Here is a 14,999-nt window from a genome sequence, read left to right as displayed (position 1 = left end):
AATTACAGAAAGTTGAGAAATGGAACCCGAGAAGACAAAGAGAAAAATGAGAAAATGATATCTTCCAGGTCTTCGTAGGAAACGCCATAGCAAAGCATAAAGAAAACAAACAGGTTTTCCCCGCGTTAAATCGGGGTTAAGGAGAAGGGCCCCCTTCACATGGTATCATAAGCGAAGTCTTCATCACTGGCCTAGCATCAACCCCCATTTACGGCATGGAAATTGTCTCCGGAATCCTTTTACTGGGAAGCGCACTGCACACGCTCGGCACCGCCGGGCACATCATCGTCATCCTCGTCCATGCCGGAAGCGGCCGCACCGTGGGCGCGGGCCTGGTCGTGCTCGTTCTCGGGGTCCTCAAGCTCGAAGTCCTCGACCATGGCGTCGGGTGGGGGCACGTCCTTCTCAGAGCGAGGAGGAAGGACCTTCTCAAGGAGATCCAGGTTCTGGAGCTCCTCCTTCTTGGGGAACTTGACATCGAACTTGATGTACAGGTTACCGTGGTCGTGGTGGCGGAATGAGGGCATACCCTGGCCATGAATGACCTTAATGGCATCTAGAAAGAATTGTTAGTGAAAAGTTTCACAAGGTTTATGCGGGAAAACAAGGAAAGTCACATACCGGGAACGATAACCTCGCCAGGTGCGATGTTGACGGTCATCCACCGATCATCGAGGTGCTCAATGTGGACGGAACCGCCGGCAAGAGCGGTAAGTAGGTCGATCTCAGCCTGGTAGAACAGGTCATCGCCCTTGCGCTGGAAGCGAGCGTGGGGCTTCTGCTCAATCTCGAACACGACATCACCGGGCATGGCACCAGGCATTTGGTCACCCTCGCCGCGGAATTCAATCTTGTGGCCATCGCGCACACCTTTGTCGACGTGAACGTGAAGAACCTTGCGCTCAACGACGGTCTTCTTGCCGTTACACTTCTTGCAGCGATCCTTATCACGGACGATCTCGCCCTCGCCGTTGCAGTCGGGGCAGACGGTCTGGAAGCGCTGGATCATGGGACCCATCTGGCGCATCATAGTCTTCATACCGCTACCGTTGCAGCCGGCGCACTCCTTGACAGCGCCCTCCTTTCCACCGCGGCCATCACAGCCACCGCAGATGACGGACTTCTGGAGCGCCAACTTCGAGACCTTGCCCTTATAGATATCCTCGAGGTTAACCTTGTGCACGTGGTGGATTGTGCGGGCCTTCTTGGGGCCTTGTTCACGCATGCCACCGCCGAACATTCCACCGAAGGGACCGCCGCCGCCGCCGCCGCCGAAGAATTGAGAGAACAAATCCTCGGCGTTCATGCCGCCGCCACCACCACCGTGCTCTAGGCCTTCCTCGCCGAGCTGATCATATAGCTGACGCTTCTCGGGGTCGGAAAGAGTCTCGTAGGCGTGGGACAGTTCCTTGAACTTCTCTGCGGCATCGGGGTTGTTGGTGTTCTTGTCTTCATGTGACGAAGCGATGTCAGCGGAGTGTTTCACACATATAATCGGAGTCTCTAGGGGTTGTACATACCAGGGTGGTACTTGAGAGCGCCCTTCTTGTAGGCAGTCTTAAGCTGAGCCTCCGTACAGGTGGGTGCGACCTAAATGAAAGAAACACCAAGTCAGATTCTGAATTAGAGTCAAACCGGTCTGAGAACCAGTCAAGTATAGATTGAACATACCCCGAGGGTGTCATAGAACTTCGTTTCCTTGACCATTGTGAAGTATGCGGGGAATCAAGTGTAAGAAAGATATTAGGTATTCTCGTGGAATCCAGAAATGAAGCGGGAGAATGGAAGACGAAGGCGCCGAAAAGTTTAGAACGGCTTTTTATGTGAGAAATGCCAAATGGACAATTGTATTTTAAAGTCCTGGCTGGAGATGAGAAAGTGGAGGGGGGAGAGAAAGGGCGAGATGGTTATCTGAACAATAATAATCGAAGTCAAAAAAAGGCTGAGTAACTTTTTAACCCAGGCACCTGTATGAGACTCGTAAAATGACACAATAAATTACGACAACTAAGGAATGCCGATTTTATACTAGTTTTCTTTGTCTCGCTTTGATGCAAATTTTACTAAATTTTCTTTACAAAATCGACAAATTGCCTCTAGAATACAGCCTATTCTTCATTCTTCATCTCTTCTGGTGGCTTCTATGTATATTCTGAATGGCCCGAGCGCGATTCTACGGGATTCTGTGGTCTTCGATGGCCTGCGTAGATTTTCTCCGCGCTTCCATGTTATTTTTTTTACAGCTGACTAACGTATAATTCGCCCATCAGGCGCCTAATGTAATGTCTAGATGTCTACAATGAGATCATTCTCTACAAACCTGCCTCAATGGCCTATTTATTGGTTTAATAGGCAGATCGTATATGTATTTTTTATACGGGGGTTTGCATATTGTATCCTGCATACAATCCCTGTACACGTACCAGTAAAAAACTCACGCAGAAATTTTGAACCCTCGCCACGGCCCTGGAGCCACCCCACTAGCCACATATCTCTTATCGATAAAGGGGGGGGGGGGGGGAAAGGTCTTCACGGTCCACTCGGTTCGACCGTCATAGGAGGGGTTCGGAGTTTTCCGGTGCCTCCATGACTGGAGTCCGGAGTAGATTTCCCGCAGTTTTCTTATCTTCCTCCCCCCTAGCCCACACTCAAGTCAATTACACTCTTCAAAATGGAACAAGATCCTGGATTCATTGCCGCTGTCGAAGAGGCAAAGCTGGGCCTCTCTGAGGGAGGTGTGCCAATTGGTGCTGCCCTTGTCTCCAAGGATGGAAAGATCCTTGGTCGTGGTCACAACATGCGCGTCCAGAAGGGAAGCGCTGTCTTGCATGTCAGTATAGCGCGATATATTCCAATTGATATCAATTGTCGATCTATATCCATATCAAGTATTTTAGAGTTTATGAACTAGCGCTAACACGCCCTAAGGCCGAGATGTCCGCCCTCGAAAACTCCGGCCGTCTTCCTGCCTCTGCCTACGAGGGTGCTACTATGTACACTACCCTCTCGCCCTGCGATATGTGTACCGGTGCTTGCATCCTCTACAAGGTGAAGCGGGTTGTCGTTGGTGAGAACCAGAGCTTCATGGGTGGCGAGGAGCTTCTGCTCAACAGGGGCAAGGAGGTTGTTGTCTTGGATAATGCCGAGTGCAAGGAATTGATGGCCAACTTCATGAAGGACAAGCCTGAACTATGGTATGTTGTGTTTGGCGCTTGGTCTATCGCAATACGTAAAGCAGCTCTTGCTCTGCTCGCAGTTGCATCGGTTGGCTATTTCATAATCAAGACTAACTGTAATGTCTGCTATACAGGAACGAGGATATCGCTGTCTAATTTCATAAGGCCTGCATATGTAGCCCTAAATATACTGAGAATTGAAAATATTCACGCCCAAAAGATATGTTTTTAGATCCAATATAGTTTTCTGATCTGAGTCGGGGAAGAAGCCGACCGCTTTTAAGATTCAAACACACAATTATACGGTCAAGCGGTGGATTTCTTCGAAGAAGAACTTGAGGTTCTCGGGATCGACGAACGGAGTGACACCTGCGTAGAGAGACAATTAGTTAAATGATATGCCGCCCCAAATTATGTTTAACTTACCGTGGCCCAAGTTGCAGATCCATCCCTGCTTGCCCTTCTTGAAACCCTCAACCATGGGCTCAACAGTGGCAGTGATAGCTGGAGGGCCACCGTAGAGCATGCCAGGATCCGCATTGCCCTGAATAGTCACACGACCGTTGGCAATGCGCATGGCCTCACCGGCATCGTGCAGCCAATCCAAACCGACAACATTGTAGCCCGAATCACAAAGGTCATCCAGAGCGTACCAGGCGCCCTTGGCGAAGACGGTCATCGGCACAGGCTCCAAGCCCATCTCCTGCAGCCGCTTGGGCAGGTTGGCGGAGATGTGGCGCAGGTAGGGGAGGGAGAACGACTTGAACGAGACGGGAGACAGCTCACCGGCCCAGGAGTCAAAGACCTGCACCAGCTGCGCTCCGGCAGCGACCTGGAGGGCGAGGTATTCCACACAGATCTCGGCAATCTTCTGCAGAAGAGCCTGTGCCTCAGTAGGGTACTTGTAGACCCATTTCTTGGACTGCACGAAGAGCTTGCTGCCACCGCCTTCGACCATGTAACACAGCAGCGTCCATGGTGCACCACAGAAGCCGATCAGGGGCACGCGGCCCTTGAGCTTGAATCGTGTGAGGGTAATTGCCTTGTAGACGTAGTCCAGCTCCGCTTTCACATCCACATTCTTCGCCATGATCTTCTCGTATTGCCCGTCTGTCGGTGAGTCGAGGGGCTCGGGGAAATGAGGTCCCTTCTTGTCCAGCATCTCCACGACCATACCCATGGCCTGGGGAATGACTAGAATATCGGAGAAGATAATAGCGGCATCGATGAGACCTTCATAACGCTCAATGGGCTGGAGGGTCAGGGTCGATGCGATTTCGGGTGTGCGGCAGCATTCGAAGAAGTCGCGGCCCTCCTTCGCCTCATGGTATTCGGGAAGGTATCGGCCAGCTGTTGAATAGAGAGAGAGAGAAAAGGTCAATCAATTTGTTGAGGACGTGGTGTACGAATAAACCGAACTCACCCTGTCGCATAACCCATATCGGAGGACGCTCCACCTTCTCACCTGCGATTGTCAGCTCCGATTAAAACAAGATACACATAGTGGGCATACCCCGTGCAGCCCTCAGCAGCAAATCGTTCTTCAAAGGCTCAAATTGTTCCTGCATTTTGTTGATGAAATATGCAAGTGGGATGGAGGGGGGGGGGGAAGTGGGATCATAAAAAGGTCCGGTTACCGCGGTCCGCGATTTGATCGGAAATTTGGAGTGGCAAGTGGGCGGTTTACCTATACCCGTGTTCGTAGCTTCGGTTCCTTTCCGAGGTATCTTTTTACTATTAATTCTTGATAAAGTAATATCTCGTCCTTAAATCATAGCTGGAATTGGAGTTGTCGAATTGACAAGCATGGTTGTGTGTTTAGCCATTGAACACCGACACATCATAGTCTCTTTCGACAACTTGCTCTTTCAGAGGTTGATCTATCCGCTCTTCTATATTTATTAGGAGTTTCCCCCACGAACTCCTACTGTCGAGCAAGAGCATTACTTGCTATTATAGCACTATGGTTGCCCCGTAGCTCAAAGGCCGCGTCACGGGAGCCCCCGAGAGCTTAAACATGCTACAATCTGCTTCTAACCGCCGTAAGTCTAACTGAAAAAAAAAAAAAATTATGACTGGAGTTCAATTGGATCGGACCGTCTGCGGGAGATCCTCAGCAGATCTAGGCTGCCGTGATGAGTTAATAATGTCTCATTCCCTTGGGAATCATCCTGTCATGACACACTCTGACTTGCTAGTCAATTCGGTGGAGGAATAGTAGATATAAAGCAACTATATACCTCCTTGCTGGCCAAAAAAAAATATGGTTCCTAAGAGAAATTCAGATTTTATACAGTATAGAACCTCTTGTAATCATACAGCTCCGGTCTTCCCTCATTGGTAATTGTTTTTCTTTGTTGCATACCCCATAAAGAATATGCCCTAAGCAATCTACTACAGATATACCGAAAGATGATATCACCATCACTTCGTGCAGCTTGACTTATAGCACGGAACTGAATGGGGGAACATTGAATGGCTACGTGTATGAGGCGAAAGTAACCGGTATAAAATGCGATAATTCATTGGGGAAGGAGACGGTGCTTGCCGCAGTTGAGAAATGTGCCGACAGCTTGTGGAAAAATGATGCCCCTATGGGCTGTTGCCCGTTCACTCACGGGACCTGGAATGGGCGTGTACGGCTGAGTGCTGAGCTGAGTCTTCATCCTGTACGTGAGGTTGATTGTTGAGTTTATGGAGGTTGGCCCAACAAAACTGGCAAGGAAATATTCCTCAGAATATAATCTTAACCAGCGTAATACGAATTTTACAATGACACTTTTCTTCTCTCTTTTTACTTTCATAAAATATTATGGAGACTGTTGCATTACACATGTATATATTTGGAACTCTAATTAATCATTTGCTGTACATTCATCAAAAGCATGCTTTTACTCGTCGTACGGTTCATCTCTCTTCCGCAGGTTGCCCAAACTGTACATTGAATCATTGAGCTCCTTCTGCTGTTTCTGCTCCAATGGTGTAGGAATACTTGAGGTGCCTTCGGAGTTGATTTTGGTGACCATGGAGTCCTCTACAGGAACCCACTTTCCAGAACTGAGCCGGAAGGTTTCGAGAGGAGGTTGGGAAGACGACTTCCAGGTACTTGTCGAATTGGATTCCCGCAAAGTATCCACGGCAACAAGAATAGAGTCTCTTGAGCCAAGGCCAGCCAGTGCAAGAACGTTTCCTGAAAGCTGAAGGGTATATTGGTGAGTTATCGTGTTGTTGCTTTCGAGAGTGTAGTAAAGAAGTTGTGAAGATCTGCTCTCGATGTTAGGAAAATTATACACATCAGTAGCTATCGGAACGTACCCTTCAAGTGCCACAAAGATAGCCTTCACGGGATCGGCATTGTCTGCGGTAGGCGCAAGGGAAACATCCCAAATGCCACGCACCGTAGTCTCTCCTTCTGCCCCAGGAAGCTGAACTTTCTGTAAGATCTGGTTCTCGAGCCAGTCCCATACAAGCAGATAGTTGTCGCCACCACCCGAGATGAGAACCTTGGGTTGGAACGAAGGGACGCACAGACTGCTGACGAATGAAGTGTGGCCAAAGCAGAACTGCTCAATTACATGCGCTTGGGGAACACCGCGGGAGACACGGATGTGCTCATCACGATCTGCAGTCAGGATGTAATCCCGCTTGCCAACAGTCGAGTCCGCAGGCCGGGTAACGGAGATCAAGTCCGTCAACAAAGAAACGTGACCGATAATGGCTTGGTGCTCGAAGTTTAGCGCAACTCGCTCTGCTGGGTTGGTCTTCGATAGAGCAGCCTGTCGCATTTGTTGCTCCAATGATTCAAGGTTGCGTTTCGTGTGCACCGTGAGGTTTGTGGCAGCTGGCTCATATGTTTTCGCTGGGGCCTGGACCTTCACGTATTCTCCGCTTGGAATCAAAGGGAAAGTGTACACATCTCCGAATTTGTCACCCGTCAAGATGTTATTCTCATCGGGAGTCAGAGTAAGCGCAGAGAGCTTCTTGGGCATTGTACTATAAATGATGAGCTTGGAGAGCTTGTAAACAGTAATATAGTCACTTACCGAGCACTCAATTGCTGGAGTTTGCCTTCGTTGTCCAAACTCAGGACTCGAACACATTTGTCCTCGGACGTCATGATCACTACATATTTGCCATGGGCAACAGTCACCAGAGGAATGTTGGTCCAGGAGTTGGAAGCTTCTTTTTTCGATTCCTGAGGTTTTGACTCAGATTTGGCATCCTTTTGTTCATCAGAGGTCGAAGACAGCTTTCTTCGCTTTTCTGGGGGGCCTTGGCTTTCAGATGCATCTGCGGGAGCTGCGTCAGAGCTTTTATCCTCCGGATCGGCGTCTACGGGCTGAGGCCACACATCCAAACGCTGACCACCGGACGCATCGTAAGAATAGAGATTGCGACCAGCAGTGGCAATAAGAATGTCCGATTGGCCTGCTGACTGTCTGTTGACATATCGCAGACAGTGGAACGGGTGTTGGAGACCAGGCATCATGAAGAGCTTCGATTCACAAAATGAAAATAATCAATGAGCTCTCAAATGGTCCAACGGTGTATTGATTGTAGGGAAGAAGGCAACAAATAACCATCAGAGCTCTAGAGATCCCTCTGATCGAATTCCCGCCATGGCTGTCCACCTTTGGGCGGGTCTACTTTTAACATCACGTGACCCACTAGCGAGCGCACCACCAAAATTAATTTTCCCGAAATCGCCCAGCTCTTCTTTTCTTCTCCTTCATTAACCACAACAATTCCCTTAAACAACCTATCTTCACTAAAAACAAGAAGAAATGGGGGGCAAGTCAGCATCCAAGACCGCTTACTTTGAGAAGCTGCGTACTCTGTTAGTTTCCTCTCAATGGCTCCTGGCAATTGACTTGATTCAAAATTGCTAACAAGCTATGTCACAGTCTCAATGAGTACAGCACCATCTTCATCGTCGGAGTTGACAATGTCAGCTCCCAGCAGATGCACGAGATCCGTATGTCCCTCCGTGGTGAGGCCGTCGTCCTGATGGGTAAGAACACCATGGTTCGCCGTGCCCTTAAGGGTTTCATCACCGAGAACCCCGAGTGGGAGCGTCTCCTTCCCCACGTCCGTGGCAACGTTGGTTTCATCTTCACCAACGGTGACCTCAAGTCCATCAAGGAGAAGATCCTTGCCAACCGTGTCGCTGCCCCCGCTCGTGCCGGTGCCTTCGCTCCCGATGATGTCTGGATTCCCGCCGGTAACACTGGTATGGAGCCCGGTAAGACTGCCTTCTTCCAGGCTCTCGGTGTCCCCACCAAGATTGCTCGTGGTACCATTGAGATTGTCTCCGACCTCAAGCTTGTTGAGGCTGGTAGCAAGGTCGGTGCCTCCGAGGCTACCCTCCTTAACCTGCTGAACATCTCTCCGTTCACCTACGGTATGGCCATCACCCAGGTCTACGAGAACGGTCAGTGCTTCGGCGCCGAGGTTCTCGACATCACCGACGAGCAGCTCCTGTCTGCCTTCTCCCAGGCTATTGCTACCGTCACCGCTGTCTCCCTGGCTGCCAACTACCCCACCCTTCCTTCCGTCTTCCACTCCCTGGTCAACGGATACAAGAAGGTCCTCGCCGCTGCCGTCGCCACCGACTACAGCTGGGCTGAGATTGATGACCTCAAGGACCGCATCGCTAACCCCGATGCGTACGCCTCTGCTGCTCCTGCCGCTGCCGCCGCCCCCACCGGTGGTGACGCCCCTGCTGCCGCAGCTCCCGCTGAGGACGAGGAGGAGTCCGATGAGGACATGGGCTTCGGTCTCTTCGACTAAGCGTCTCCTCGACGGGATGCGAATGCCATGTATTAGATTTACTTGAACCGGCGCTTGAAATAGCGACCGGGAATGAAACAACATGTCTTGGCAATGGATTTCCTTCGGAAACCTAGGACTCGTATACTGGTCGTAGTTACGCCCATTGTCCGTTTCCACAGAATTGGTGAGTTTTCAATTCTCTCCCCATTTCTTTTCACCCTTGCCCACCCCACCTCACACCACCCTGGCGGATGATTATAAATTTTTAACCCCGAGCATTACGCCCCCCCTCCGGGGCGCTCTGAAGATTAAAATAATGCAACAACAACACTCTAATTTTTTGATGACGCCATACCTTTACCCTCACACATGTCTTTTGACTTGGAATTTGACTCAATTTGCAAACAATTGCTAACTTGTGACAAGATTACAGATGCCCTTCATACGACCTGCGATAGTAGTGCCAATATGTTGTCGCCGTAGACAATCGTGTAGTTGGTGGCTGGGGGAAATCCTGTTCGCTATCTCTATTTGTGCAGCTGCCGTAATAGATGGTTGCTCAATAAAAAACTCGTTCTCTAAAATCTTTCTCTCCGTAATGTTTATTTAACACTTGACTTCAGGCGTTACAATGACAGTTCCAACCCGTGCGAGTAGTAAGGACATTGATTTTGGCCCCTCTTGGCATCTTGCAGTGGCAGGTTGAGACCAGCCTTCTCCATAATGTTGATTAGACGGTCAACCGTTACTTCAGAGCCATACTGTATGGCTGTGTTGATGATGTCCGATGACATCGCAACACCAGGCTCTGTTTCCTGCAAAAGAGGAAGCTCATTGCCCCATGCCCGATTCTTCGCTGGCTTCTAGTGCCAGGTCATGTGTAATTGTAACCCGTCCATTCGCCATCTTCAAGAGTAACACCATGCCATCGTGTGAACCTCTACTGTCATCACATTGCTCGTTATGAGGTTGGCCCCGTTTAGTCGTGATAACAATTAATCAAGGATATCAATATCACGCAGCACATTTTGTGCAGCGGCCTACAGCATCTCCGAAGAAGTCTCCGCCGCAGCTTGAATTGCATGATTCAGCCCCAGACATAGGAAAGTGACAGTTTCCTGCGTATAAAAGAGATTGGTCGTTGCTAAGGCGGCCAGAGTTGAGTCGATCGAGAGGCTCTGGGTACGTTCTCTAAGAGTAACTTCACAGTTTCATAGGAACCAAACTCGACGGCAAAGGACAGTAAGTCGTATGTGATGGTATCCGTTTTTCCATTTTCTCAACAATGCTTCCAGCATTCCATGGTCGTCCGTGGAGTTGGAAGCCACCCTTTGAAGCATATCCGAACTGGTTAATGTCCCTTCATGAAAGCGCTCCTCTTGTAGCCTTCCCAGGAACACTGCCAAATCGATACTCTCATCCACACATGTAGTTGGGAGTTGCACGTCATCTTCATCTGCCATCAGTATCTTGAGTGTCATTGTCGACATGTACAATGTTGCGAATTCTTGACAGTAACTTAACTTGAAGCTGACTGATTTTGGTCGTTATATAACTATTGGACAGCCACTTGAAGGTACCTTGCCCCCACGGGCCAAACTAATACTTGCTGGTCTATCGAAAGGCACATACGGTCTCTGTTCTACCAGGACTGAACAGGTTGCGGTTGGGGCACTTCTATACTTCATGGTATATGGTCATGAACAACCCTATGACGATATTATCCTCAGCGCCGTGGGATGGGATCGCCGATTTGGGGAAATGGAATTTCCAGAACTGAACGGCAATCAAGTTTTTGGTCTTATTTTTGCTTGTTGGTACAATGTCTATCCTACGATGGCCTTGCTAGCGTATGATTTCAAGCGCAAGACAAAGGATATGACGAATGCAGAATACGCCCTCACTCTGCAGAGATGAATACTGGAGTATTGGTTGGCTCTCCACAGCCAGTCTGGCGAAGATACCTAAATTCGCCCATCTGGGTAGCTAGACTTATTTGAATGTATAGAGTTCAGGCCTGGCGATTCCCCACTGCAAAGGCCCACTTACCTTATTTCAGATGCCGTCGCCACGTGACAACTTTCCCTTTTCATATATGTCCTTTTTTTCTTGTGCTGTACTTTTCTTGCATGTTTCTCCTTGGTTAATACAAGTTCTACATTTAGCCGCCTTCTCCTAGAAGAGACAAGTAACCCAATCCCCTCTTCGTACCACACCACAAACGTTGCGGAGGATGAGGAATATTGTACATAACAACCATTCCCTCACAAATCCAACGCCCAACACTCCCCAACAATCTTCTGCCCAAAAGACTCATGCTCCTCAGAACTAACAAGCCGATACCCCTCCTTTGCATATAATCTCCTAGCTGAAACAAGAACATTCTGCGTCCAAAGCCGAATCCGCGCATACCCCATCTCGCGCGCAAACCGCGTACATTGCTCGATCAAAGCACGGCCAAGCCCAAGGCCCCGCGCACTAGGCTCCACAAGGAGAAGACGCAGTTTAGCTGTATTGACGACATCTGGATCTGTGTCTCGAATGAGAATTATACAGCCCAGGAACTCGTCGTTGCGCTCGGCGATCCAGCACCGGTCTGTGGATGCGTCATAGTTGTCGAGGAATTCTGCGCCGATTTTGCTTACGAGCGCTTCCATTTTTGTGCCCCAGCCGTATTCTTTTTCGTATAGTACTCCGTGTCGGTGGGTTATCAAGCCTATATCACCTGGTCGGTGTGTGCGGAGGGTGTATCCCTGGGATTGGGGTTCTTGGATGGTTTGAGGATTCATTGTGGGTGTTTTGATGGGTTGGGGTTGGCTTGGGACTAGGAAAGGAAGAGGTTGTGGGTGACTAGGGAGAAAGTCGATATAGATATTTTACTGTGTAGAGCCCTTCCTTATCGGGACATGTCATTGGAAGGGCGTGGACTAAAAGAGAATATTTTCGAATAAAACTGACCCACCCAGGAGATAGATTGGATTTTGATATGTGCAATTGAGAAATATGGAGGAATTATATCCAAAATAACACGGATGTGGCATTCAATGCATTCAATCCAAATGGTATACAACTGCAAAACATGAGTTCAAGACAGCCCTGGAGGGCCTTGAGCATACATAAGCTACACACCGTTGGGCATGCAATGACCCGAACAAACCAGCCAAAACGGCAAAGAACATTTCTACAATGGTATCCACGCCCGAGTCAAGATATAACCAGAAAAGAAACAAAAAAACAGAATGAAAATAGGTGAGGACCTACGCCCCATCCTCAGTATTCCGCCCGAACCGGTTTCCAAAACCGCCGAGATCGCGGCGGAAGAATTTACCAATGTTTTTCAGGTTCTCGTTGAGATTACCTGTGGCATTGTCTGTTGGTGTGTGCATGGGATTAGATTGTAGGGCGGAGCTGGCCAGGGAAGGGGACAAGGCGCCTGATGGACTGGTCACGCCAGATGTAGATGCAGCTGTTCCAGTAGCCCCAGCACCTAGAGTGCTCAGACTGGGGTTTCCGAAGCGGTCGACGCCGTCTTTGGCAGCGGACATGATAGCAGAGCCGAGCATGGAGGCGTCAAAACGTGAGGGCATGACTGCGGCGGCCGTGGTGCCTAGACCTAGGCCTTGGGATACGGAGCCCGTGGCGGTGGCGGATGGCCCTTGGAGAGAGGCGAGGATTGGGTTGCTCTGCTGGAGGCTAGATGCATAGCGATCTGATGCACGGTGAAGCTGGAATAGCTCTACAAGGTGGTTTTGATCTTGGCGGCTGCGGATGCCTTTGAGATCGAGAATTTTGCGGAAGTTGTTGTTATTGCGGTCGGCAATGTGGATGAGGTATGCTTGCACAAGAGCTTCCGGTGGTGACGGCCGGACCTGGAGGGTTTTGAGGAGAGTTTCGATTTTGAAGAAGCTGGCGTTCACACGCTTGACAAATCCGGCAGGCGCTGGAGCAGGTAACAGGGACGTAAGACCGCTCTTGAGAGTATAGGAATCAAGAAGCATCTATGAACGGAGTTAGTAAGATATATCATGACATCGTATAAGGGACATCATACCTGTTCTGCGCCGGTTTCTGAAAGCGGCCTGCATTGGAAGACATTGCTAATGAACTGGCTCGACATGAGCTCCACCAGATGATCGGAGAAGGCACGCGCATATTGCTGCTTATGCAGCAACTTTAGAATTCCAGTTGCCTTCTCCTTCGTCCGGGAGAGCATCTCGCCCACATATGAGCTCTGATCACTGACTGCCTCTATTTTTGCCCAAGGGGTATTGCGCATTTCGCGCCAGGAAGGCTCGAGATCGATTTCGACTTGGCGCACAAGGCCTCGTACAGCAGCAGATGCAATGCCCATGAAAGAGTCTGCTTGACTTTGCAGATCCACAGACTGCTTCAAGTTCTCATCCAATCTACCCCTAATCTTCTCTTCCAATTGGGTGCAAGTCGTGTAGCAGTAATCGGCGGTGTTCAAAACCGAGACGTAATCTTCCACCGAGGGCACTCTAGACGGCGTGTGAACTGTTGGTCGTTCACTTATATAATGGAGCAGTACTTGCTGGGCATATTGGTCCAGATATTTGGCGAACACCTTGGCCAGCTCCGCTAGACTGCCACCAGTCGAGAGCTTAGCACATTGTTGCAAAGCGTGCCGATAGAAAGTGAAAAGCTCAGTTGAGGATGAAATCACAATATGTGAGTTGAATTCCTCCTCGTCCGGTACTTGGAGTGGTTGCTGGCGGTACTTCGGTATCAGGGATGCAAGCTGTTTGTCTTGGGCCTCGACCCAGACACTGAGGTATGGCTCAAAGGCCTCCGAAATTGACTGGTTGAATACAGGCGGTTCGGCAGAGGCAAATGTATCAACAGATGCACGCGACGAAGAGGCAAAACGACGCTCAAGAGAATGCTCGAAATCAAGCGTCTCTTGCAAGCATGAGAGGAGCAAATTGACATCGATTGTCTGTCCACTTCGTACAGATCGGGATAAAATACCCTTGAAATCATCTCGTGTACCCTCGCAGAAGACATTGGCCAGGACCTCATTTACCCTCCACGAAGCTGGGAAGATGGCCGCATTCTCTTCGTCATATATCTTCAATATGCGCCGGAACCATGAATATCGGCGGGCGATGTTATCCAATGATCCAGCCTCCTCGTTGTTCCGGAAGACCTGCCGGTACTCACGGAGCTGTGTATTGCAATACCAAGTCACCAATCGGGACCGTGCGTGTTCACCCAGAGCATCTGCGACTAGACACGACTCCGCGAGCATCGCGCGTTTCGAGCCTACCTCACCCTTGGCGAAGGCTAGCTCAAAGTCCTCACAGACCTGTTCTTGGAGGTCTCGTTGTATATCCGCAACATTCCGACTGAGCATTGCGATTTGGTCAATCGATCGGTATGACTTGAAATGGGCCATGAGCTGAATGACAGCTTGGAGTAGCTGAGCACATTCTCCATATTGCCGCGTCCGACTAAGAGCTTGGAGCTGGTCATACGCCGTCGTCAGCATCTGCAGGCGCTTGAGCGCCGTCATGGATAGCGTGAGGTTCTTCTTTGCGTTGTCTAGTTGCTTGATGTCGGCTGTCATCTCGGTGATTGACTGTTCGGTCTTGATTGCGCGCTCACGCACGTCATCGATTTTCTTAAACAGCTCTGACAGGTCAGCCTTAGCTACCTGGATTCGTTCCACGCTATCGGCATTGGAGGTGACCTGCTCCTCCACTAGCGTGCCGATGTTATCGTCTAGCTCATCTTCGCATTCGTTCAGGGCATCGGAGATCTGAGAAACGGAGGATAGGGTGGATGGATGGGAGAAAACGGCATTCAAGTGTTCAATCGGATCGTAGTCCACTGGATGTACCTCCTATGTTAGCATATACAGAAGCACGAGAGGTCAATTGTTCCGCACCCGCATCTAAGGCGTCGAGGCTTGGTTCCTCGTTTGGCGACATGTGGCCGGTAGTTGTGGCGGTGATCGTCATTCCATCAGCTCGCCAGAATCATCCTGCCCTGGGTCTCTTTGTGTGAGGCCAATGTGGAATTCGTGGGAGG

At 49.8% G+C, this 14,999-nt stretch overlaps 9 protein-coding genes across 9 annotated transcripts; 3 read left to right on the top strand and 6 right to left on the bottom strand.

Moving 5' to 3' along the window:
* Window positions 1-239: 239 nt before the first annotated feature.
* On the bottom strand, window positions 240-1,707 carry N7447_006287 (type I HSP40 co-chaperone YDJ1; the record flags this gene model as incomplete). The annotated part of the gene is made up of 4 exons (XM_057230549.1): window positions 240-556; window positions 622-1,449; window positions 1,521-1,590; window positions 1,672-1,707. 4 exons carry the CDS (start codon window positions 1,705-1,707, stop codon window positions 240-242), a joined length of 1,251 nt encoding a protein of 416 aa, XP_057085639.1.
* A 964-nt stretch (window positions 1,708-2,671) lies between these two features.
* Window positions 2,672-3,332, top strand: N7447_006286 (cytosine deaminase; the record flags this gene model as incomplete). Its single annotated transcript, XM_057230548.1, has 3 exons — window positions 2,672-2,830; window positions 2,929-3,194; window positions 3,311-3,332. 3 exons carry the CDS (start codon window positions 2,672-2,674, stop codon window positions 3,330-3,332), a joined length of 447 nt encoding a protein of 148 aa, XP_057085638.1.
* Window positions 3,333-3,474: 142 nt separating this feature from the next.
* Window positions 3,475-4,776, bottom strand: N7447_006285 (uroporphyrinogen decarboxylase HEM12; the record flags this gene model as incomplete). Its single annotated transcript, XM_057230547.1, has 4 exons — window positions 4,690-4,776; window positions 4,600-4,641; window positions 3,603-4,526; window positions 3,475-3,545 (listed from the first exon to the last, which is right to left on the bottom strand). The coding sequence occupies exons 1-4, from the start codon at window positions 4,742-4,744 to the stop codon at window positions 3,475-3,477; spliced, it is 1,092 nt and encodes a 363-aa protein (XP_057085637.1). The 5' UTR covers window positions 4,745-4,776.
* Window positions 4,777-6,067: 1,291 nt separating this feature from the next.
* Window positions 6,068-7,662, bottom strand: trm82 (putative tRNA methyltransferase; the record flags this gene model as incomplete). The annotated part of the gene is made up of 3 exons (XM_057230546.1): window positions 6,068-6,440; window positions 6,492-7,169; window positions 7,220-7,662. 3 exons carry the CDS (start codon window positions 7,660-7,662, stop codon window positions 6,068-6,070), a joined length of 1,494 nt encoding a protein of 497 aa, XP_057085636.1.
* Window positions 7,663-7,923: 261 nt separating this feature from the next.
* N7447_006283 (60S ribosomal protein uL10) lies at window positions 7,924-8,966 on the top strand (the record flags this gene model as incomplete). Its single annotated transcript, XM_057230545.1, has 2 exons — window positions 7,924-8,013; window positions 8,081-8,966. Exons 1-2 carry the CDS (start codon window positions 7,961-7,963, stop codon window positions 8,964-8,966), a joined length of 939 nt encoding a protein of 312 aa, XP_057085635.1. The 5' UTR covers window positions 7,924-7,960.
* Window positions 8,967-9,574: 608 nt separating this feature from the next.
* Window positions 9,575-9,854, bottom strand: N7447_006282 (uncharacterized protein; the record flags this gene model as incomplete). Its single annotated transcript, XM_057230544.1, has 2 exons — window positions 9,575-9,811; window positions 9,840-9,854. The coding sequence occupies 2 exons, from the start codon at window positions 9,852-9,854 to the stop codon at window positions 9,575-9,577; spliced, it is 252 nt and encodes an 83-aa protein (XP_057085634.1).
* Window positions 9,855-10,634: 780 nt separating this feature from the next.
* N7447_006281 (uncharacterized protein) lies at window positions 10,635-10,865 on the top strand (the record flags this gene model as incomplete). The annotated part of the gene is made up of 1 exon (XM_057230543.1): window positions 10,635-10,865. One exon carries the CDS (start codon window positions 10,635-10,637, stop codon window positions 10,863-10,865), a length of 231 nt encoding a protein of 76 aa, XP_057085633.1.
* Window positions 10,866-11,212: 347 nt separating this feature from the next.
* On the bottom strand, window positions 11,213-11,737 carry N7447_006280 (GNAT family N-acetyltransferase; the record flags this gene model as incomplete). Its single annotated transcript, XM_057230542.1, has 1 exon — window positions 11,213-11,737. The coding sequence occupies one exon, from the start codon at window positions 11,735-11,737 to the stop codon at window positions 11,213-11,215; it is 525 nt and encodes a 174-aa protein (XP_057085632.1).
* Window positions 11,738-12,205: 468 nt separating this feature from the next.
* On the bottom strand, window positions 12,206-14,899 carry N7447_006279 (putative GARP complex subunit Vps53; the record flags this gene model as incomplete). Its single annotated transcript, XM_057230541.1, has 3 exons — window positions 12,206-12,946; window positions 13,000-14,798; window positions 14,857-14,899. 3 exons carry the CDS (start codon window positions 14,897-14,899, stop codon window positions 12,206-12,208), a joined length of 2,583 nt encoding a protein of 860 aa, XP_057085631.1.
* Between the last annotated feature and the right edge of the window lie 100 nt (window positions 14,900-14,999).

This window comes from Penicillium robsamsonii (genome assembly GCF_028829455.1).
Source record: "Penicillium robsamsonii strain IBT 29466 chromosome Unknown utg000003l_segment0_segment0, whole genome shotgun sequence".
NCBI lineage: Eukaryota > Fungi > Ascomycota > Eurotiomycetes > Eurotiales > Aspergillaceae > Penicillium > Penicillium robsamsonii.
The sequence above is the reverse complement of the archived record's forward strand: the minus strand, read 5'-3'. Positions and strand labels throughout refer to the sequence as shown.